A 22,109-nucleotide genomic window follows, 5' to 3' on the forward strand; every position below is an offset into this window, starting at 1 on the left:
CTAATCCTCTTGCTGAGCCTGCATAAAGGAGCCTGGAAGCTCTCTGGGCCCTGTGTTGAACCATGCCAGCCTGCCTGTCTCCTTTAGGGCCAAGAGCAGCACAAATTTGGAGAACCCCCTCCTGCCTTCTGCTTCAAAGAGCTGCAGCAGCTCTGGGCGGGACTCCTAGGTGCCTGCCTAGGACCACCTGGGACACTCCTCCTCCCACAGCTGTGACTTCTGCCTGGCTCCTCCACCCCATCCCTCCCAAGCCACTGGTCTCTACTGCTGTTAGGTACCCTAGCCATAGCTGGAGCCACTGGATGGCAATTTGGTTGTCACAGCAAGTACTTGCCTGCTTTTCTTGCCAGAATTGGGTGTGTTTTGGTGTTCAAGGGCAGCAGACTGGTGGAGCAGCAGGAAGCAGGAGCTGCCAGCCTGGCCCCTGGTATTCACTGGTCATTGTTCCTGTCTTGGCTCTCCCCCATCTGCTGCCAGACTTCCATTCACTTAATGATCAGAGGCTTCATGGGGTCCTGGGACCCCAGGAGAACAGCAAGGGATAGATGTTTCTAAAGCAGAGCCAGGAAGGAAGTGATGCCCCCCTGAAGGATTTCAACTCCTAAGGAGACCGCGTCCTTATTAGGCTCAGTTTCATTAATGAGCCACAGCGGCCGCAGTGGGAGTGGGGAGTGGGGCTGAGGAAAAGCAGACTTACGTGACTGTCTGACTGTCGAGACGAGCTCCCAGATTTGGCAGCATCTGATAGGAAGGCTGCATGTTGTTAGGGTGTCTCTAGATGGGTCCCTCAGAAATGATGGCAGTTCAGGGAACTAACTTTCCAGTGGAAGGCTTTGAGCACTCTCCCTCTTTCTGCAAGATCCAGTGTTAACTTATTGAGCAGTGAATTACTTTCTGACCCCACTCACCTATCCCTGGGAGCAAAAAGGAAGTCAGTATTTGCTTTTCCAGCAAGGTCACGGATCACCTGACCAAGTCCTTTCACAGCTGGGAAGCAGGCGGCTGTGCTGAACTCACAGGAATCTGCTCCGTTCCGTTCCTGCAGCCCCAAGCTGGCTTTGTGGGAGGGAGAAGTCCTTCCCGCTCCAGGCTGTGCAGGGGGAGGATGCTCAGGAAGGTAATGTACACACAAGCATCCCCCCCCCCCACTGCAACTGTTCTTTCTTTTTCATGAAACTCGGGATCCAGCTGCTGCAATGCAGGCAAAAATGAAAGACACTTGCAGGAAAATGTGGGAATGGGTTAATGAGAATGTGTTAATGCGTTCCTCATTGAGCGTGAGTTATCTCCCTGTTTCCCGGGTGGGGAAGTGAGCGCACTGGAGAACTCGGTTCGCAAGATCTTCTTAGATTCTGCCCTCCTCCAGTGCAGGAGCTTCAACCCTTCCAATGACAAGCAGCGGCTGTCAGCTGCCTCCTGCTTCTTAGCACAGGAAACATTTCCACTTGGAGGCTTGGGGGTCCAGGGATGGGGAGCGGGAATCTCCCATCATCTTGGCAGGATCAGTCCCAGGTATGGATGATTTTTTTTCTCTCTCTCTCTTTTGGAAAGGGTGCTTTGTCTTTGCAAGCAATTATGCAGGGATTGGTGGGTTGCTGCTGGGTCTACTACCTTGCTAAATATTTGACTTTGTAAGGTTGAATTCTCCAAGAATTCTCGTGGCAGTGAAGCTGTGTGTTGAGCCAAGCTCTCTTTTCAAGGAAATCCAAGGTGCTATTTATTTTGGCATGCAGCCTACTCTGGGATGAAATACAGCATTTCTATTATTGCAAAATAAAGAGGGGTTTGAAGAGAACAAAAATGCAGAACCAGGTTTCAGTTTTAGGACTAAGGAAGGGAAGATCCCTTTTTATTTGGATTTGAGGTTAGAAATGAGGTTGAAAATGGCATCATGAAAGGAATAAGTGTGGGGAGGGGGAGGGTGTGGGTAAATGCTGCTGGCGTTGGGCTGACCTAGGAAATCCATGCTCTTGGGATGGAGTGTGGACCTTTTGGAGCTGTCCCTAACATGGCCTGGTAATTACACAAGGACCATCATTGCCGTCGGACAGTGACAGCCCTGTGGATTTGAAGGGGCAGTCCCCACTTCTTTACTGCCCCACAGGATCCAGAAGACACCGTGGATGAGAGAGCCACACGAGGTGTCTGTTTGACTGGGAAAGTTTGGGTTGTCCACTTAGCCTCATTGTGCCTTAGTTCCTCATTTGTAAGTGGGCCCTATGTCTCAAGATGGTTTGTGTGAGGGTGAAATGAGAAATTATGCCCAGTACCTGATTCCCAGAGTAAGTGCTTAGCACCTGTTAATTTCTTTCCTTGTGTACCATTTGAAGACAGGCCATTTTGTTTCCTGTTTTCATTTGTTCATTTAAGAACCGTGCTGAGTGCCTGCCACATTTTACACCTGAGAGTTGGACAGGAATGAGTCTTGCAAGAATTCTGACCTTTGCAAGCTTACAGATGACTAGGAGTAAAGAGCTAGAGAGAGAGAACTACATAAATCTAGAGTATGATGAGCTAATGAGAAAGGTTGGACCCTGATTGGGGATCTTTGACCTGGGATAGGCCATGTGAATGAAAATTTACATAACAACAGCAAGTTTTTAAAGGTGCTAAACACACCTGGTGCCGTGTTGCGCATGCCTATAATTCCAGTGGCTCAGGAGGCTGAGGGAGGAGGATGGAGAGTTCAAAGCCAGACTCGGCTGCAGTGAGATGCTAAGCAGCTCGGTGAGACCCTGTCTCTAAATAAAATACAAAATAGGGCTGGGGATGTGGCTTAGTGATTGAGTGCCCCTGAGTTCAAGCCCCAGTCCACAAAAAAAAAAAAAAAAAAAAAAAAAAAAGTGCTTAACATTGGGGATGGAGCTTAACAGAATGAGGAAGAAATTGTTTAATGTCAGAACCTTAACTATTCCAGAGGGTTGCAAGATTGCATTTTAATAGGGAGTTCTGTCCAACAAGCTATTTTCATATTCCACTGTATAACAAAGTAGCATGTGTTGATGTGGCAATTATTCTTCTTTTCCACTCACCTAACCACATCAAACATCTACCCACTCCAAGGAATCTCCCTTAGCTAAACTCCAAGAGGTCTGCCGTAGGGATCAGGGAGGAAAGTCGAGAAGGCTGTGGTGGGAGGGGGCCGAGGGCGGGTGGAAGTGGTGAGTCGTGGGCAGGAAAGTTCCCTCCTTTCCTTCCTGTGTTTATAGAGGCCTTAACAATGAAAAATTACCCAGTCCCTTCTTCAGGGAATTGGAGTGTCAACCACATTTAATGTCTTTAGCTTTGAAATGATTAATATTAGTAAAAGTCAAGACAAAGAGGAATCTTAGAGGTCTCTACAAAGTTCTTTTTAGTGAAATTTGACCTAATGTATGCTGAATAATTATCCGTAGCCCTACTCTTAGGTATAAGACAGGCTGAAGTCCTAATTCTAGCCAAAGGCAGCCAGCCTGACTGATGTCCCCATGGGGCTGATGAGAGTTTGTTCAGTCAAACATCCAGCTGAGGAAGAGTGCTTGGTGCTTGGCGTCCACCTTGGAGAAGCAGAGCTCTCTTTTGGCCCAGGAGGCTTTGTAAGAGAGACGTCGCCTCCTCAGGCCCACAGGGCTTTCCATGTGTAGAGAAACACCAGTCAGAAACATCTCTCCTCAGGAGAACTCAGGATTGGTCGGAGCCTCTGTGAACCAGCTCCCTCACAGGACTGGACAAATGTTTCTAAGTGACTTCTTCTCCCAGCACAGGCTTGGAGGTGGCCAGACTTGAAGGCACATTCTACTCCAATGCTTGTTTGTTTTGTGACCTTGAGTGAGCGTGTCAACTCTCTCGGCCTCAGCCTCTCTTATTGATGAATGGGAATAATAATAATCCTCTCAGGGTTATGGTGTGAGGATTGCAAGAGATAAATTGGGTATGTCAAGCGCTCCACGCCCACGGCTCAGTAATGGCATGGGGTGGGAGGGAGAAAAGCCCAGGAGGAAGAGGAGAGGCTGTGGTGATGGAAGGGCCAAGCATCACCCTTTTCTTCCCCAGGCTTCACCTGACTCTGCCAAGCCTCCCCTGACTGCTAGTATCACCCAGCACAGACTGCAGGCCTGGCTGAGGGAGAGAGGCAGCCGAGTCCTCTGCCAAGGAACCTTCCCCGATCACACTCCCTCACCCCAGGTTAGAACCTTCCACGCCTCCCCACTGTCTGCCTCCTTCTTGACCACACTTAGCTCCCAGAGCATCCACACACTCACTTTCCTTATCCCTAACTTCTGGAATCAGCTCCGTCAAACTCAAGCACTTGCTGGGCAGGTGCCGTTGCCTCAAAGGTAAGCCAGGTAGCTAGTGTTGCATTCCTTCTGCAAGGAGTGTCTCTGTCTCCACCCTTTGGGGTTCCATCAGACCTGCACCTGGAAGGGCCCCTGAGGCAGCTGCACTGGAAGATGGTTTGGAGTAGTCAAGGCAGGTCATGGGGCGCTGGGTTTGGAGGGAGAATGCTCACAGAAAGAGGCTATGCCAAACTTTCTGTTGGGCAAACTTTAAAATTTGTTTTAGTCAGCTTTTTTGCTGCTGTCACTAAAAGACCTGACCAGCACAATTGTAGAGGAGGAAAAGTTTATTTGAGGGCTCACGGTTTCAGAGGTCTCAATCCATAGATAGCAGGCCCCATTCCTCGAGGCTTGAGGTGAGGCAGAACATCATGGTGGAAGAGTGTGATGGAGGGAAGCAACTCACATGATGATCAGGAAATAGAGAGAGAGAGACTCCACTCACCAGAAACAAAATATAGACCCCAAAGGCATGCCTCCATGACCCACCTCTTCCAGCCACACCCCACCTGCCTTCAGTTACCACTCAGTTAATCCCATCAGGGGGTTCATTCACTGATTGGGTTAAGGCTCTTATAACTCAAACATTTCTCTTTGTGTTGTCTCACACATGAACTTTTGGGGGACACCTCACATCCAAACTATAACAGAATTTCTCTCTTTCTTGGCAGGCCTAATCTATTTCTTCTCTGGTTACTTATTGGTTCCGTTTTCCACTCTCTTCAACTTTCAGTTCCACCAGCCCTTACCTCATCATGGTCCCCTTTCCTGATGTCATTGTCAAGCAATTTGGAATTCCTGAAACAGTCCTGCTTCCACTGCTGTGGTGTCACGGATAATTCATTATTCTGATGTGCGTGGAGTTATAATCATAAAAAGCCAATTTCCTGGGTGATTTATTGTAATGGGGGCAGCAGTGAGGTTGTTTACCATTTTAAGAGAGAGTCCTGGGAATGGATTAAAACTTCGGGGAGAATTTATGACCCAACCTCAAGAGACTCTAATTCAGCCAGGGCGATGCTCTGCTTGGGTCGTTCCTGATATCTTCTGACCACCTGGGTGGAAGATCCCCTGTTCTGCCCACAGATAGAAATCACCTCTAAGTGTCAGCCCCTTGTCAGAACTTACAATTATCTCGTCTTTGTCTTGTGTTTGATGGGGGTACTGCAGGTCATCTACAGGTATTCTAGTCGAGCTTTTTCACAAAATGCATTGTAAGTCTCTTATCAGGTTAGGGGTAGGTAAATGCCAGCTGGTGATTTTTGGAATGAGACGTCCTGGGTCTCCTTCATTAACAGCCTGAGAGAACTTGGACAGACCTTTACACCTCAGCCTTAGTTTCCTCATCTGCCAAATGAGGAGGTTGGACCAAATGCTCCCTCATTGTCAACCAGTGCTAACAACCCACAGAGACACACCAGAACTGGGTTCTAGGAATGTGCTCAGGCTCTTTCTGTCCTGCCTCAGGGGCTGTGAGCTCAGGGGCACCCCTGGGAGAAAGGCAGGGATGGGTGTTACTTTCTTGGATGCTGTGTTTCCTCAACTCTCCACTCTCTACCCTTCTTTCTTTCAGAACTCTCCAGGAATCTTACAGACTGAGTGAAGGAAGAGTGCCTGAGAGACGGAGAGTCGCGTGCCCTAAGATGGAGAAGACCGAGGGTAGGCAGGCGGCTTTCTGTTCTCCGGTTTAAAGGGACACTTGGGTTGGAATGGGATAGTTACCATAAATCCTGGGACTAGCCTAGGAGAGGCTGTAGGAGACATTCCCTAAACAGGCAGCGTGGGGAAGCCCAAATCATGTAGTCCAGGTGTGAACTACAGAAGAGTAGAGAATGAAAATGAAATCATAAAATATAAAATTTGGACATGCATAATTTTCAGAGCATTTTCTCATCTCATCTGAGCATCAGGAAGGGAGCAGAGTGCCCTCCCTCATTACCTTTGATTTATAGTTGAGGAATGTGAAGTCAGTAGCGGAAGTGCCTCCATTCAATCATTTAATGTCTGTGAGCCTCAGTCCTCTTACAGGTAAGGTAGCTTTGCCATGTAACAAACCACTAACATTTTTGTGATTTAAAGGCATTTATTATTCCTCAAAAGATTCTTTGGGTCACAAGTTTCGTTATCCTGATCTGAGCTGCCTGGGCACATTCACATGGTCTTTTGGGTGACTTGACTGGGTCTGGACAGTTTAGAACAGCCTCACTCGCATGTCTGATGGTTGGCCGTGTCACCTGGGCTGTCAGTGACGGTTGGTGTTGGCTGACTTGGTCAGCTGTTGCTCCTCATCCAGGAGGCTAGCTGGGGCTCATTCACACCTGTTGGCAGAAGTATTCAAGCACAAGAAGAGAGACACATCGCAACGTGCAACCAATACTCACATCTCTGTATATGCCACATTTGCCATTGCCCTCCTGGCCAATGCCAGTCACAGGCCAACCCTGCAGTTAGGGTAGTTGGACAGTACCAAAACTGGGGTAATATTGTGGCTGTTTCTGCAAACTGTCTACCATACCCCCTCTATAAGCAAATATTAAGACTATTTGCTAGGATTGGTAAAGAACTAAATGTGATGATGCATGTAAAGTTGTTCAATAACAACCATCAAGCCCAGTGGATGTCTCCATGAATGTTCCCCTCTTCCCCTCCCAGGAAACTTGTTGAAGGTCATAGTCTAGACCCTGATCTCCTGACTTCAGGTGAAAATGCTCTTTCCAGATCACCCAAACTGGAGAAGAAACTGGAGAAGCCAGGCATGCTGGCGCACACCACGGGAGGCACCCAGCAGCTCGGGAGGCTGAGGCAGGAGGATCACCAGTTCAAAGCCAGCCTCAGCAAATTAGTGAGGCCCTAAGCAACTCAGTGAGACTGTATCTCAAAATAAAATAGAAAAATGGGCTGAGGATGTGGCTTAGTGGTTGAGTGCCCCTGAGTTCAATTCCAGGTACCAAGAAAAAAAAGAAAGAAAGAAAGAAAAGAAACTGGAGAGCCTATAATCCCCCATGCATCATGTGGCCCTTCTTGGCACAGGACTCAGGGAGCAGACATTGGCTGCAGCCCTACCTCTTGCTCTTTTCCAGATGCATTGCCATGTATTTCAAGAGCCTACCTTTCTCCCCAGAGAGCTGCCTTTGCAGTGTGTCCCTGGATGTGGTCCCACAGAGCACCAGCTAATCCCCTTAGTTCCCTGGGGACCTGTCATCCTGCCACCTCCCTTCGCTGTTCCCTGATCAGCATCCTCAGCACCACCAATTGCCCACAATAGCTCCCGGGAGGCACCCCTCCCTCCACACAGCAAAGGCAGCAGGAAAAGCCTCCCTGGCCGCCTTGGCCTTTCGAAGAGGTTGACTTAATTCCCATTCTTTCCGGCTTTATTTTTGGCCATTTTCTCTCCTGTTTCTGTTTTTCCCATTTCCTCCAGACACTGAGTACAGACTTTTGAACTTTTCTTTCTCATTTTCAGTGCCTCTAATTGGTTTAGTCACCTGCCGTACTTCCTTTTGTCCCTCAAGATGATTCTGTGGCACTCCCTCCTTACCTTGTCCCTTCCCAGCCTCTTCTTCCTGCCTGTCTGTGGCTCTGAGGCTGATGGCTGTGTTTTATTGAGGTCCTTCCCAGGCATCTACTCACTGGCTTTGCTTTCAGAGAAAGAAAACTCCTGGTAGCTCTGAGCCTCCTGTTTCTTACTTTTTTCTTCTCCCCGAACTCATTTTCCCTGTTTCTCCAGAATTATTTTCTGGAACTCTCATTCCCTCTTGTGGCTGTAGTCCTCACAGAGTTAGATACTTCAGCAGGGAGAGAACCTTCAGCAAATCCTCCCCAACCCACGCCTCCCTTTAGGATGCTCGTTGAGTCCCTACTATGTGCCATGCACCTTAATATTGCAATGACCCTATGAGTTATCATCTCCTCTCTATATGTGGATAAATTCAGGCTTAAGGAAATGAAATACTTTGCCTAGAACTTCACAGGTAGGAGATGACAGCCAGAATTCAAATCCAGCCAGCCTGGCTGTGTTTAGATTATCTGATCCAACTGTCATTTTGAGTAGAGACTGTTCTCCTAATTAATTCTTGCCCTGGTTCAATGCCTGGAATTGTGAGCTCCGGCATACCTGTCACCAGGTAGAATTAACAAGAGTACGGTGAGGCTGGGTCTCCCCGCGTATCAGCTCAAGCTCCATCATCAGGGTCCAACATTCTTCTTGTGCTGGGAGAAAGAAAAGGGCTGAAGAGTGGCAGGTGGCAAGCAGGGCAGCATGATGGCCCATGAGCAAGACTCTGTGTGTGTGTGTGTGTGTGTGTGTGTGTGTGTGTGTGTGTGCGAGCACGCACAGAGGGATTTAAGAAAGTGCCTATTAAACCTTTCATCCATAATAACTGCTCCCTCTCTGACTCCTTTGGTTCCCCTTGCCTCCCTGTGGAAGATTCTGCCTTTGAACCTGCTGTTTCTTACTTGATGCCATTATTGTATTTGTGCTTTGGATCTGGTCCCAGAGGCCACTGGGCAAATCAGTGCATTTCTACTGAACAGAGGCAATAAGGGTAAATAATGCAGACTCTCCTTTAGGAGACGTCTTTGCTTTCTGGGTCATAAATCTGCTCTCTACTTAACTTCAGACAAATATCTCCTCTCTGATTTGTCCTGTCCTTGTACTCCTGGAGGCTTCTGAGTGAACTAATGGGCTTAAGAATATGACTGAGTGTAATTGGAAACATTGCTCTCATTTACTGAAGTGGCCAGTGTGCTTCTTTGGGGTGGAGGGGAGACACAATTGGTATAAGGAAAATTATGTGGGTGAATGGGAAGTGATAGGAATTTGGGGGGAGTTGCTGGAAGAGTGTTTGCTCCTTATCCACCTCAAGTCTAGGCAGCTGCTACAGAAGTTCTGGAACCCAACAGGAACCATGGTGTAGGTCAGCAGCAACACTCATCTGTTCCCTGCATAGTTGAGACATAGTTGCCCATCGTCCTGTGGCTCAGCTTAGCAATGATGGCGCAGGCTCTATTGTGCCCATGTTCACGAGTTCAGTCTTCTTATGTCCAGCTGGCTTTGTTTCAGTTTTCGGAGGTAACTGTACTTGCCTAAACACAGACAGCCACCTGGCTAGCATGTGGCATTGGCCAGAAGAAGGAGCTATCAGGCAGGCACATGGGAAGAGCTCAGCCCTAGTGTGTCATCACCCTTGGGGGAAAGCCAGCCCCCCGTGTGCCCCAGGCAACACCATCATTTGCACCTTTTTTCATCTCGTCCCTTTCCCTCCATTACCTTTAGCTTCCCTCACCCTGACCACATCAGCATTCTCCCAGCTGGTCCCTGGGTTAGCCTTCTTCCAGTTGTCTGAGAGGGCTGGGGGTGTCGCTCAGTGGTAGAGTGCTTTCCTAGCATGCACAAGGTCGTGGATTCAACCCCTAGCAGCACAGAATAATAATAACAGACCTCCGCAAGATGATCCTTATGAAGTCACACTTGACCTTATCTCTCCCATGTTTAAGCTTTTCTTGGGAGGCTTCATGCATGCTGAGCTCACACGGTACTACTGAGCTAACTCCAGCCCCCGACTCCCTTGTTTAAAACCCTTCAGTGACTCCTGTTACCTAGGGAATAAGATCAAATTCGTTGGCATGTACACAGGTGGCTCCTTGACCTGGCTCTTGCTTCCTTTCCAATTTTCTTGCTCTGCTCCTTGTTCTTCTCCACCACACTTTCATTTCTGGCCGTATCAGCTGCATTTATAGAGCCCTGGAACACTACAATTTCACCCCTCTATGTCTTTGCCCATTCTGGTGTCTATCTAGAATATCTGTCCTGGCTATCTATTGGGGGATAACAAACCCCCCTGAAACTTAGTGACTTACCACCATAATTTAATATTGATGCAGATTCAACTGAGTGCTCCTCACTTGGGGCCTTTCCTGTAGTTGAAGTCAGGTGACAGCTAGTAACTTTTATTTATGTTTGTTTATTTATTTAGCAGTACTGGGAACTGGACCTCGGGGCGGTGTATCACTGATCTGTATCCTCAGTCCTCTTGACATTTTTGTTTTGAGATGGGGTCTCACTAAGTTGCTGAGGCTTGAACTTGCCATCCTCCTGCCTCAGCCTCCTAGTTACTGGGATTACAGGCATGTGCCACCCATGCCCAGCTGAGTTGGTGACTGTTTTTCTCCTGCCTAGCATCTGGGCTAGGATGGCTGAAATAGTTGGGGATGGTGAGACATCACTCTTCCTTTCTTTGCAGGAACTTTCTCCCTATGAGGGCTTTCTCACAGCCTAGCAGCCTCAGGGAAGCCCGACCTATAGAGCAGCCAACTTCCCACCAGCTGTGCACTCTAAGAGACCCAGGTGGAAACTGCCACCTAAGCTTAGAATTCTCTCAGCACCATTTCTACCATATTCTTTTGGTCAAAGCAGTCACTGTCCGGCCCAGATCCAAAGGCATGGAGGAACAGATTCCACCTTTCAGTGTGGAATTTGCTTGCTTATCTGAAGAGGGTAAGAATAGTGGTACCATCTGGAGATAAACTGCTATAATGTCTTTCATCCTATTATTCTCCTGGTAGATTTCTGTTATTCGTTTAACACCCAGTCCTATGTCACTTTTGTGATTTTATCTCTCTCTCACCAAGGCAAAATTAGCCTCCATGTTTCAGAAAATAATTCTTGAGATACCGAAAAAACAAGTTAGGGAAGACTGCGCCTTGATCATGCACTGGTACCCCTCAGCCTGCTGCATTGCATCTGCTGGCATTGCTCCTACTTGACCATATAAATCCTTTGAGGGCAGGGTGGCTGTACCTGACTCATCCTGTGCCCTTGGAATCTAGCTCAGCAACTGATACATGGGAGCTCAATAAATAGTGGCTGCGGTAAGTGAATTGAATTACTGCTGCTTTGTAGTTTTCCACCCAGGGTCCACTCCCTTTAGAGCCAAGGAATCAGTCACTGAGAACTTGTGGACCCAGAATATGCAGCAGTGAATCATACGAGTTGCTTTCCATCCTGGGGCCTCAGTTCTCAATATTTTGGTCTTCCACAAAGATAATCACTAATAATACTGAGCAGGTATCAAGTGTTTATCATGTGCTAAGCATTTTGTTAGCACCTTATATTCATTACTAATTAATTAGGCCTCACAATGATTATATATTACCTGTCGTTATTCCCACTTTACAGATGATGAGATGCAGTAAGGTGAGGAGCAGAGACATAGATGGAGCTCCAGAATCTGTATTCTGAACCTCTTCTGAGCTCCGCTTTTTCAGAGCATGCTCAGCAGAATATAAGAGTATCACATGAGGAATGCTGAAAGAATCAGGCCTTCTTCTGACCTGAAGAAGAGGATGCCCGGAGACAAGTCCCTAGGAATCCCAACAGTTGAAGGACTGACTTATTCTTAGCAGCCTCTGTGGGGGCTAGTAGGTGGATGCTGCCAGAAGCCCAATGGCACCTTGGTGTAACTGGGAAAGTTCCCCATAGGGTCCTCCATAGTTCAGGCTGCCCTTAAAAGCCACAGGACCCACACCTCTTGGAAGATATCCACCTTTATCCCTTTTGACATTTGTTGGCCCTTTTCCCTCCCTGCCTTTTTTTCCAGCCTATGAAAAATGTGGCATTTCCTTACATGGCATGGTGTTTGAAAGCAGAATTCAGCTATGCATGATCACTTGTTAAACACTAAGCAGTTTTCAGGGGGAAAGAGCATTAGCTATGCATAATCACTTGTTCCAGTTCTCTCTGATCTTTGCATAACTGGAGACTCGGGCATGTGAGGAAGCTTCAATAACGTGGAGGGCATAACTCATTGACACCTCTGGTGTAGATAGATTTACTTGTATCTGTGTCAGTAATGCAAGTTTCTTTTTTAATGCTGAGAAAATTGTGTATCTCATCCTTCAAAACCTTGCATATCCATAATTGCCGATTAGTCCCCCTGATTCGCCAATTCCTGGGCACTTCGGTCCAGTGACTCAAACCCAGAAAAAAGTGTGAGATGATTTCGTTGTGCTGGTCTGCAGGCAGATTCCACAGCAGCATCTGAGATGACATATTGCAAATTAGAAATCATTCCCTGTACCTGTTCCCTTGAAGGCACTAGCTAAATACACATTGCTTTAATAAGATGATTTCCCAGTACAGCCAAAAAGACTGTGTGAGCTTCTTAGCACAATTTAGCGTCTAGAACATTTGGGAGACATCTCACGTGACAGTGTCAAGTCAAAATCACAGATATTCAGCTTCATCACCCTGTAAATCTTGTTAACTTTGTGCTCTCCCCCCCCCCCCCCCCCCCGCATGTCTTATGTCTTCCAGCCAACGACCAGATCTCCCAGGGGGATGAAGAGAAAGACCCTCCAAAGAGCCACCCTTACTCTGTGGAGACCCCATATGGCTTTCATTTAGACCTGGACTTCCTCAAGTATGTGGACGATATTGAGAAGGGGAACACCATCAAAAGGATTCCTATCCACCGAAGAGCCAAGCAGGCCAAGTTTAGCACGTTGCCTCGAAACTTCAGCCTTCCTGACAGTGGGACTCGCCCCCATGCCGCTTTCCCCCTGCAAAACTGGTCCCCCGCGGTGCCAAGGAAGGTGTTGCTCAGGACGCAGGAGCAAACCCAGTCACTGGCGCTGGGTGATCCGCCCCATGCCTCAGCCAGCGGGGGCGAGGTGAGCTATCACAGGAAGGCGCTGTTGGCGGAGGCCTCCAGGCAGTTGGAGGCTGCTGCTCCAGAGGAAGCTGAGCTCACCTCTGGGAGTGGGCGGCCCCAGCTTTTGAGAGCATCAAGCATGCCAGCCACTCTGCTGCAAAACAGGGCCTCAGAGGAGCCAAGCCTAAGCACGGGTCCCCCAGTACCTCCTGCCTTCCCTCCTCTTCAGGGAGACGACAGTGTCTGGGATGGCACCTTTGGGCCGGCGGAAGGATTTGCAGGTTTTCACAGCTCCAGCCCACGAGCATCAGCCCAACTGACAGTCAGGGAGTTGGGAGACCTGGTGCCAGGGATTCCAGAGCTAGTCCAGGACGGGGCTGAGCCTGCAGCGGGTGAAGCGAAGGCTCCAAATCACCTGTTTCTCCCAGGTCCTCCTTCCTCATTCCAGAATGCACTTGTAGTTGTAGAGGATGTGGAAGACAAACCCCAAACCAGAGATGCGGAGGTGGTGCTCACACCTGGCTCCTCGACCCCCAGCCCTCCGCCTCTGCCATCTCCCATCCCTGAGAATGAGCTCCCTCTGGAGGAAATCGAGCTCAACATCAGTGAGATCCCACCTCCGCCGCCCATCGAGTTGGACGTGAGAAGCATCGGCATCAGGGTAACTGAGGAAAGCCTGGGCCTTGCCCTGGCCGACCCCAACAGCATCTCCGACCTGAAGCAGCAGGTCTCAGCCCTTGAGGGTGAATTGTCTGGAAGAACCAAGGAACTGACCCAGGTCAGAGCTGCCCTTCAGCAGCAGGAAGAGGAAATCAAGACCAGGGAGCTGAGGATTCGAGAGCTAGAGTGCACTGTAGCCCGATTAGAAGAGAAGCTTAGCCAAGAGACGTCCAGAGATGCCCAGGGCCAGACTGATGCCATGGTGAACACTGACCCTCCCCATGGGCTCTTCCCAGGGGAATCATGTGACAAGAGCATCGGGGTCAACCTTCTGAGCATCACAGACTCTGAAAACCGAGGGACCAGGAGAGAGGCGAATGGCTTCCTATGGGGGCAAAATAGTCACAGTCAAGGGGGTCAGAGACTGGCAGAACCTGTACGACCACCCCAGCTCTCACTGCCACAGGGACCCGAGAAGGTCCTTGCCTCCCCTTTACATTGCTCTCTCTCCACTGAACTCAGGATTGAAGAAGCAGGCTCGGAGCAGGAGGGAGGCCTGCAGGCAGGAGCCGAGGGCCTGGCCAGGGCAGCAGGAGGTTCTTCATGGAGCAGTGACAGAGAGGCTGCCCCAGGGACCAGGGAGGAGCTCCCAGGGAAGGAGCGCTCAGGAAGGCCACCAAGCTCACCAACAGATGCCACCATTGGGCAATATGTGAAGAAGATCCAGGAGCTCCTGCAGGAGCAGTGGAGCTGCCTGGAGCATGGGTACCCGGAGCTGGCCAGCGCCATCAGGCAGCCTGCCTCCAAGCTCAGCAGCATCCAGAGCCAGCTACTCAGCTCCCTCAACCAGCTGCTCTCTGCCTACTCAGCCCAGGCTCCACCGCAGGGGCCTGCAGCCCCGCCCTCCTCCCCTCCAGCCGGTAAATACTGGTGCCCAAGGCAGGGAACCTTTTCTTCTATTTGTGACAAATCCAGGGGAAAAGGGGTTTTGGTTACATGAGTCTGTTTTTAAAAAGATTTTTAGCACCTCCAGGAACCTAGTGGAATAAAAAACTGATCTGTGTAACCATGGGGCCATACCTCCACTCTTGTCTTGCCGTAGGTTTGAGTCTGACTGCAGGGCCACCACATACAGCTGTACAGACAGTGCCAGCCACAAAGATGCCAGCCAGGGAGGGCAAGTAGGGGTTGAAATCCAGCCCACGCTCCCTTTCCCAAGCCACGTGCCTGCAGCACCGAGCTACCCAGAGGGGCCGTGCTCAGTGCATCACACAAAGGCGAAGTCTAGGCCAAGGGCGGTCCTGCCCCGTGTGCTCCCCTCCGCTTCCCTGCCCGCTTCCTGGGCTCTGGCATTCCTGCCGCTCCTCCCGGTCCTCCCACATCAGAGGTTTTCTCTAGCCTGGTTTTGGATGAACATCACACAGAGATGGGGATGGTTCACCGAGTATTTCCTGTGTGTGTGCGTGGGGCGGCGGGGAGGGGGAGATGCTCGCATGGGCCAGAGCAGATCTGCCTCTCCTGACAGATCACACGTGCTTCCCTCTTGAGGAAAGGGGAGCCATCCATGCTTTGCTCAGTGCGCAGCATGCAAGTCTGCTTCCTGCCGCAGGTCAAGTTGGCTGCTGTCTCATTTTGGCATTATCTTGTCTTGTCCCTTGGGAAATGCCTCCCATGCCACTGAGCACAGCATGGGGTTGTGCCCTTGCTCATGTGTCTGCCATGAATCCAGTGTCATCACTACCCCCACAAGTGTCAACATGCACCTGAGCCAGGAAGGACTGCTGAGATGCTCTTGAGCAGAGATGGGTGCTGGACCATGAGTCCAGAGACCTGAGTTCTACCCTGCTCTGCCATTCCCCAAGGAAGCCTGAGTCTCAGATTTCCTAGCCACAAGATAGGGACAACAGTGACATCTGCCCACGTGGTGCCCTGACAGAATGCTCCAGTCACTCTACTCTCATCCACACAGAGAGACATCATGAGCAGGGACCATTCTACTGACAAGTCACCAGAAAGCCAGACTTCCCGCCCAAAGTCCCCAAAACTTTTGATTTGCATTATTGGGTCTCTCTTTCTGCCTTTTCACACACCTGCAACCTGTATCCCCTTAAAGGAAAAAGCCCTGGTTTGGCTACTCCAAGATCATTCTAACCTGTGATGTTGTGTCTACCTAGAGATCTCCCCGCCGACCAGCCTTAAATCCATAATGAAAAAGAAAGACTATGGCTTCCGTGCAGGAGGTAATGGGACCAAAAAGAACCTTCAGTTTGTTGGGGTTAACGGTGGGTAAGCATCACCTGTGAAGCTCGGACTGCCTTCCCTGCCACCTCTCCTGCTCTTGTCCTCCGTGCTCTCTTTTCTAGGGGGAAGCATCTGGTTTTTGTTCTTCTGCAAGGGAATTAATCCCCAAGGCCCTTTAAAACTCCATGTCGGGTTTGCACATGTTTGGCTCCTTGCCAGATGTGCTGGTTTGTTAAAACCTCTGCTTTTAATATATCTTGGCTTTGGTCTCTCCCAGGGCCAGGACTCTGGGTGGTTTATGGGAGTGTGGGGGTATGTGGGCCCTTTGAGGAACGTCTTTAACCTGAACCATGACACTGAAACTAGTACAACTGTATCAGTTTAAAATTTTTCTCCTTACTGCAAACCAAACCCAAGTTTGAGGGAATGAAGAGAAAGAACCAGTCTGTTGATATAGAACATGAACCAAGCCTTTTATAGTCTAGGACCTTGAATACTGAATTTAGAATACAGTCATGCAGCTGGGCAAGGTGGCACACACCTATAAACCCAATGACTCATGAGGCTGAAGCAGGAGGATTGCAAGTTTGAGGCCAGCCTCGGCATCTTAGTGAGACCCTCAGCAACTAAGTGAGACCCTGTCTTAAAATAAAAGATTTTTTTTAAAGGACTGGGGATATAGCTCAGTGGTAAAGTGCCCCTGGGTTCATTCCCCAGTGCCAAAAGGAAGGAAGAAGGAAGTTACAGTTGCATGTCACCTAACAACTGGGGATACTGCTGAGAAATGCAGCATTAGGTGGTTTTTGTCACTATGGGACATCACAAAGTGCTTACACAAACCAAGACATCTGTGATGTCACTAAGCACATGACCGTATTTCCTAAATCTCTCATTCTGTGTTTATTAAATGCCAATAATATGCTAGGTGGTGGGGATAAAATAAAAAGCCAAGTAGATCATGGACCTTACCTTTAGCTCACAGATAAGTCAAGAAGCAAGGAGGAAATGCTGATGTGCCAAGTTCTACCAGACAGGGAAGCACCAGGCGCTGTGGAAGCCCAGCAGGTGGTGCCTCAGGAGACTGCCCAGAAGAAAGGGGATCCCTGCAAATTTAAGTCACACAGAACACTAGATGCAGACGGGGTGGCATCGTTGCAGTTTCTGTGAGGGAAATGTCGGAAATGACGAAACGGGGTGTCGGGGGGTTGCTGCTCCCACTTCCACTGGTGTGCGACCCTCTGGCCCTTGAAGAAACCATTTTTGTTTTGAGCTTTCACAGTTCACGTGCAGAGGGGAGACTCGGCCTAATCTCCAAGCCTAATGTAGGTCGCACTGCTCCCCAGCTCAGACGCCCCCACAGTCCCCCTCTGCGCCCAAACCTGGAAGAACCAGATCATGGTTCAGCCTCCCTCGTCCACCTCAGGTCCTGCCCTCCCTCCCTCCAACATGCCGAGCTCGGGCCCGTCTCAGGGCCCTGGCGTTTGCTTCTCCTGCTTAGACTGAACCCCTCCTGGGGTGGGGAGCATAAAAAATCCTGATCCCCATCCTGAAGATGCTGGTTAATTAGTCTGGGAGACAGTTCACCTACTGCAACCGCTAAGACCCACCAAGTGTTCTCTTGTGCAGCTCCGATAAAGAACCCGTGCTCTAATTGAAATAGCTCTTCCCCCCATCACTAGCCCATGACCCTTGTAAACATTATGCATTATTCTTATCACTTTCTGAATGTAATATTTGTTGCATATCTATATCTGCCTCTCCCTACTAGCATATAAGCTCCCCTAAGGCAGGGGCTTTAGTATAAGCTGTTAGAACACTCCCTAGCACACAGTAGGTGCTCGATAAATTTCATCCAGGTAAAAATTTTATTTGAATTTGTTTTGTTTTGTTTAATGTGGTACTGAGGATCAAAACTCCGGGGCCTTGCCCATACTAAGCAAGTGCTCTGGCATTGAGCGACACTTCTAGCCCTAGGTAGAGTTTTTATGGAAGCAATTCTAAGATGAGCACAGCTTGGTAAATATAGTATGTCCCCCACTTTCTTTATCACAAAAGAAAACTGTTATTCCAAACACAATAGGGGAAGAAATATCTGGGAATTAAGCAAGATAGAATGCAGGGAGCCTGCTGGGTTTGCAAATCCAATGAGCACAGCGTCCTTATGTAGAAGTTGTAGAAGTTGCTGATAGAAAAAGGACCTTAGGGGGTTCAGCAGCAGCCATAGTCACTGGTCCCTGTGGCTCTGTGCAGTGTCCTCAAAACCCAGATCTTAATACCAGCATCCTCCATTGGGATCTCCTGTTGAACCTCCGTAGGGGAATCAGTAAATCTTCCAGTACTTTGCCCTCTGGTCTCTGACTGTGACAGCTCAATAGGATCTTTTATAGCTGAATATAGGGTCACTGCCAGGAATGAGGCCACAAGTCAAGTGGCCTGAGACCTCACTTTTGCTGCTCCAAGTTGTAGTTCCAACAGGCTTCAGGTGAGAAAGGCAGATGCTGTGTTTGAGCATCTCAGAGTCCTGCTGGGAGCAGGTGTGGATGAGCTCCCCCCTTATCAGGTGTCCCCTGGGCTGGAGGGGAAGAGCTGCAGGAGGTCTCCCTGCCACCTGGGGATGTGAAGACTTGTCAGGCAATTCAGGGAACTCAGGGTGGAGTGGTGGGTGCTAGCCGAGGCTTGGGCTCCTCTCTGGATCTAACATTAGGATTCCAGAAGTAAATGCCTTGTGAGAACCTTGGGTTGCCTGTCTGGATCATCCAAATCATCAGCCAATTCAGGGACAGGGTGTTCGCTACAAAGAGCACAAATGATCTTTTTTTCACAAATGGCATCCAGCATCAGAGCCAGAGCTCTTTACTGCCTGTGTCCCTGACTGTAGGGTTCCTGGGAGCCTCTTTATCCTGGCCTGCAGGATGTGGTTAGCGACCTGGGGAGTGTTGCCCGAGACCCACCTTGTTCTCAGTGTTGATAGCCCTGGGCAGGTAGGACGGGACGAATGAGCTCTTCTCCTTCCCCAGCTATGAGACCACTTCCAGCGAGGAGACCAGTGGTGAGGACAGTTCTCCTGAGGACTTGTCTGACAGCGAGGCTGAGAAGAAATGTGATGGCCCAGAACACCAGCGGGGCAAAGATGCCCACGCCAGCTGCGAGGCCGGACAGGCTGTCCCCGAAGGCACTGACAGCATAGGCCCAGAAAGTGGGTCTGGGGAAGAAGCCCCCCATCCCAAGGCTGAGAGGTGAGTCAGCTGGGTGCAGATGGGGCACCGGATCCTCTGGTGAGGGGCAAGGGCACACACCCACCCCTCCATCCAGTCATTTGTTCATTCATGGATCCACCCATTCACAGTGCTTGCTGAGTTTCTGTTCCATGCTGGGCTCTGGTCATTGGCTGAACTAAACCGATGTGACTCCTGGGATATACTGTCATGGCCAGAGCTCTGTGGATAAAGCCAACATTTACCTAGCACTGGAAATGTGATGGATGTACAAGTATTATGTTATACAATCCTTTCAACAATCCTGCAAGATAGAAATTACTAGAATCCCCACTTTACAGATGTGGAGATGGAGGTTGAGGGAAAGGAAGTGATGTTGCTAGCAGAGCAGTTTGGACTGAGGGCCTTCTGGTTCTGACTCATACACTCTCTGCCTCTCCCACTGGCCATGTTGACACAGCCTTGTCCCTTAAATTGATGGGAGGCACGTGGTATGATGGAGTACTGCCCTTGGAGTTGGATGCACTTTGGGTCAAGGCCTTCCTCTGCCACAGTATAACTTTAGACAAGTCCTTAAGCTGTGGTCACCTCCCTTTCCTTATCTGGAAAAATGTGGATAATAGCGACCTGTTAGATTCCATCTGAGGATTGTGTGAGAAAAAGCAGTAACATGCCTCGTACGGTTCCTGTCACATGGCAGGTTCCCAATAAAAGTAGCAATAGATGGGTCAGGACCATTATTGTCACCATCACCGCCCCCAGCCTGCTGCTGGAAGAGTGACGAGCAGCAACAAGAGCTGTTCGTGGCGCAGATCCTGATAAGACCGTGCTGAGCAAGCCCGGCGTGGTGGTGCACGCCTGCAGTCCCAGCTACTCCGTAGGCTGAGGCAGGAGGATCTCAAGTTCCAGACCAACCTGGGCAACTTAGCCAGACCTTGTCTCTCAAAAAGTGAAAATGTCTGGGGTTGGAGTTTGATGGCAGCGTGTCCCTGGGTTCGATTCCCAGTGCTGCAAAAATACAAGTGCTGAGTGAGAGACCAGTGCCCTTAAATCCCACTGAGGCCTCTGTGTCGCTGTGGTACCCAGTGTTGATGCTTCTCATTTTATGAACTCTTAGCACTTCCTGGAAGAATGGTCTGAAGAAATCTGCTAGTATGTGTTGGGTTCTTCGGATTTCTTTTCTAGTCACCCAGGAAGAAAAATTTCATCCAAAGTCCAGAAAAGCAGCCCTCCGCCCTCCCAGTGTGTCAGGCCTTGTGGCTGAGCCCATCATCTCGGCACCTTTGGTTTATTTGTTCCATCAACAGGGGGATGAAGAGGCAGTGTGTGTGCCCTTCAGAAGAGCCCCAAAGCCGAGCTGCATCAGCAGGATGCCACCCTCGCCCCGGACTTCCGAGGAATGTTCCTTATCCTGGGGGAGTTGCCCAGTTGGGTGTTTGGGCTGCTGAGAAGTGAAAGAGGAAAGTGAGAGCCATTTATATTAACATGGAGAATGATTGCATAAATGTGTGTTTGTGTGTATATATATATATTTGTTTTCTTTAGATATAAACCCTCAGAAGAATTTCTTAATGCATGCAGAGCACTGAGCCAACATCTGCCGGAAACTGGGACCACCACCGACCAGCACTTGGTACTCTGATTTCATTGTCATGTAAAATTTCCCACCAGGGTGACTTTGGCCCCCTGTCCCATGCCATGGTGTGAGTGTGCACACAGGAGTCCCTCCCCTCGGGGAAGTCTGTCATTTACCCAAATGCTGCCACCTAAATGATAGATTATGCTCAGGAAGTGGAAGGATCAATCCACACAAGGAAGCAGGCCAGGGGCTCAGAGGTATTTACCAAGCAAGGTTAGGCATCGCGCCACCTGAGTATCTGTCAACAAACGGTTTGTGACTGAGACTCAAAACTACCCTGCAGTTGGAGAAAGGTATGGGTGGAGTGGAAAGAGCACGTGGAATGAGAACAGTGGGTTCTAGTCTCAGATCCTCACCCGCGAGACGCGGGGTGAGTCAGTTCAAAGCTCAGGGCCTGCCTTCTCATCAACAGAACAAAGGCATGGGCAGCATGTGCCTACCCGCTCAAGCCCTGACACTTGATTCCATGTCATTACTGCTTTTCTTAAAGTGTCCCTATGGGTCAAGAGACCAAAAGCAAGAAAATCCATCGGTTTGCTCCTTTCTGACTTCATGGCCCATGGCAATTTGAACATGCAGTGATTGGGACCTCCTTTTAATCGAGAGCTACTGGCATAAGCACATTTCCCACCCTAGGAGAGAGCTGTCAGATCCAAAGTGGAACAACCTATAAGCGTTTTTAAAACCTATTTTGCTGTCCTCTGCAGAAGAACCCAAAGAGTAATAATGATCAGTTCAGCAGAGTTTATTACTTGGCCAGACCATTTTCATTATTTTATCTTAGCTGATTTGGCAAATGGCAATTCCCAGATTTAAAGAAGCAGTGTGCTGTGTGGATGTTAATTGAAACTCTATTTCTTGTTCTTAAACAAACTATAGAACCCTAACTGTCTTCATTTAAAATCCACCACTATGCTCCTTCATAATAGGATATCTCTCCAGATTTTTTTGAAGATTCCTTGGGTGAAGGAGATATTCGTCTCCAAGACCTAAAACAAAAAGAGGGGGAGAGAGAGAGAGAGAGAGAAGAGAGACAGACAGAGACAGAGATATTGACTCTGATATGTAAAAGTCTTTTGGCCACAAGTGATTTCATTGTTCCTGACCAGGAAAAGAAAGTGATCAGAGGCCTTGTATGTGCAAGCCCAAATCCACACCCACGTTAGGATCTAAGCATGAATGTCCCCAGGTGCCCCCTCCTTGTCCCTGCCTGAGAGACAAAGCAGGCTGTACAAGGACCCCACTCTGCAGAGACTTGGCAATAAGGGAGCAAGCCCAGTTTCCATTTCCTCTTTGTAATAGGGACAAGTAGGGTTCAAAAAAGTTATATACTTCCAAGGTCACAAGTTGAGACAGGATTCAAACCTGATCACATTGATTTAGTGAC

The 22,109-nt window shown here is 49.2% G+C and overlaps 1 protein-coding gene across 6 annotated transcripts in view; it reads left to right on the plus strand.

Moving 5' to 3' along the window:
* The window catches only part of Kank4 (KN motif and ankyrin repeat domains 4), an 89,706-nt gene that overhangs the window by 34,403 nt on the left and 33,194 nt on the right, over positions 1-22,109 (plus strand). For 3 of the 6 annotated variants that reach the window (XR_007104840.1, XM_047523639.1, XM_047523635.1), the window contains exons 2-6: positions 5,890-5,975; positions 12,631-14,547; positions 15,802-15,913; positions 18,886-19,104; positions 20,629-20,716. Coding sequence is in view for 5 of the 6 variants with exons in the window: in XM_047523639.1 (XP_047379595.1) it covers positions 5,960-5,975; positions 12,631-14,547; positions 15,802-15,913; positions 18,886-19,104; positions 20,629-20,716 (2,352 nt within the window). In the remaining variant the exon portion in view is untranslated. Of the gene's footprint in view, positions 1-1,082; positions 1,118-1,421; positions 1,513-4,038; positions 4,165-5,889; positions 5,976-12,630; positions 14,548-15,801; positions 15,914-18,885; positions 19,105-20,628; positions 20,717-22,109 lie in introns of those variants that run through there. The other 3 variants (XM_047523638.1, XM_047523636.1, XM_047523637.1) reach the window with 3 other exon arrangements.

This window comes from Sciurus carolinensis, chromosome 1, assembly GCF_902686445.1.
Source record: "Sciurus carolinensis chromosome 1, mSciCar1.2, whole genome shotgun sequence".
NCBI lineage: Eukaryota > Metazoa > Chordata > Mammalia > Rodentia > Sciuridae > Sciurus > Sciurus carolinensis.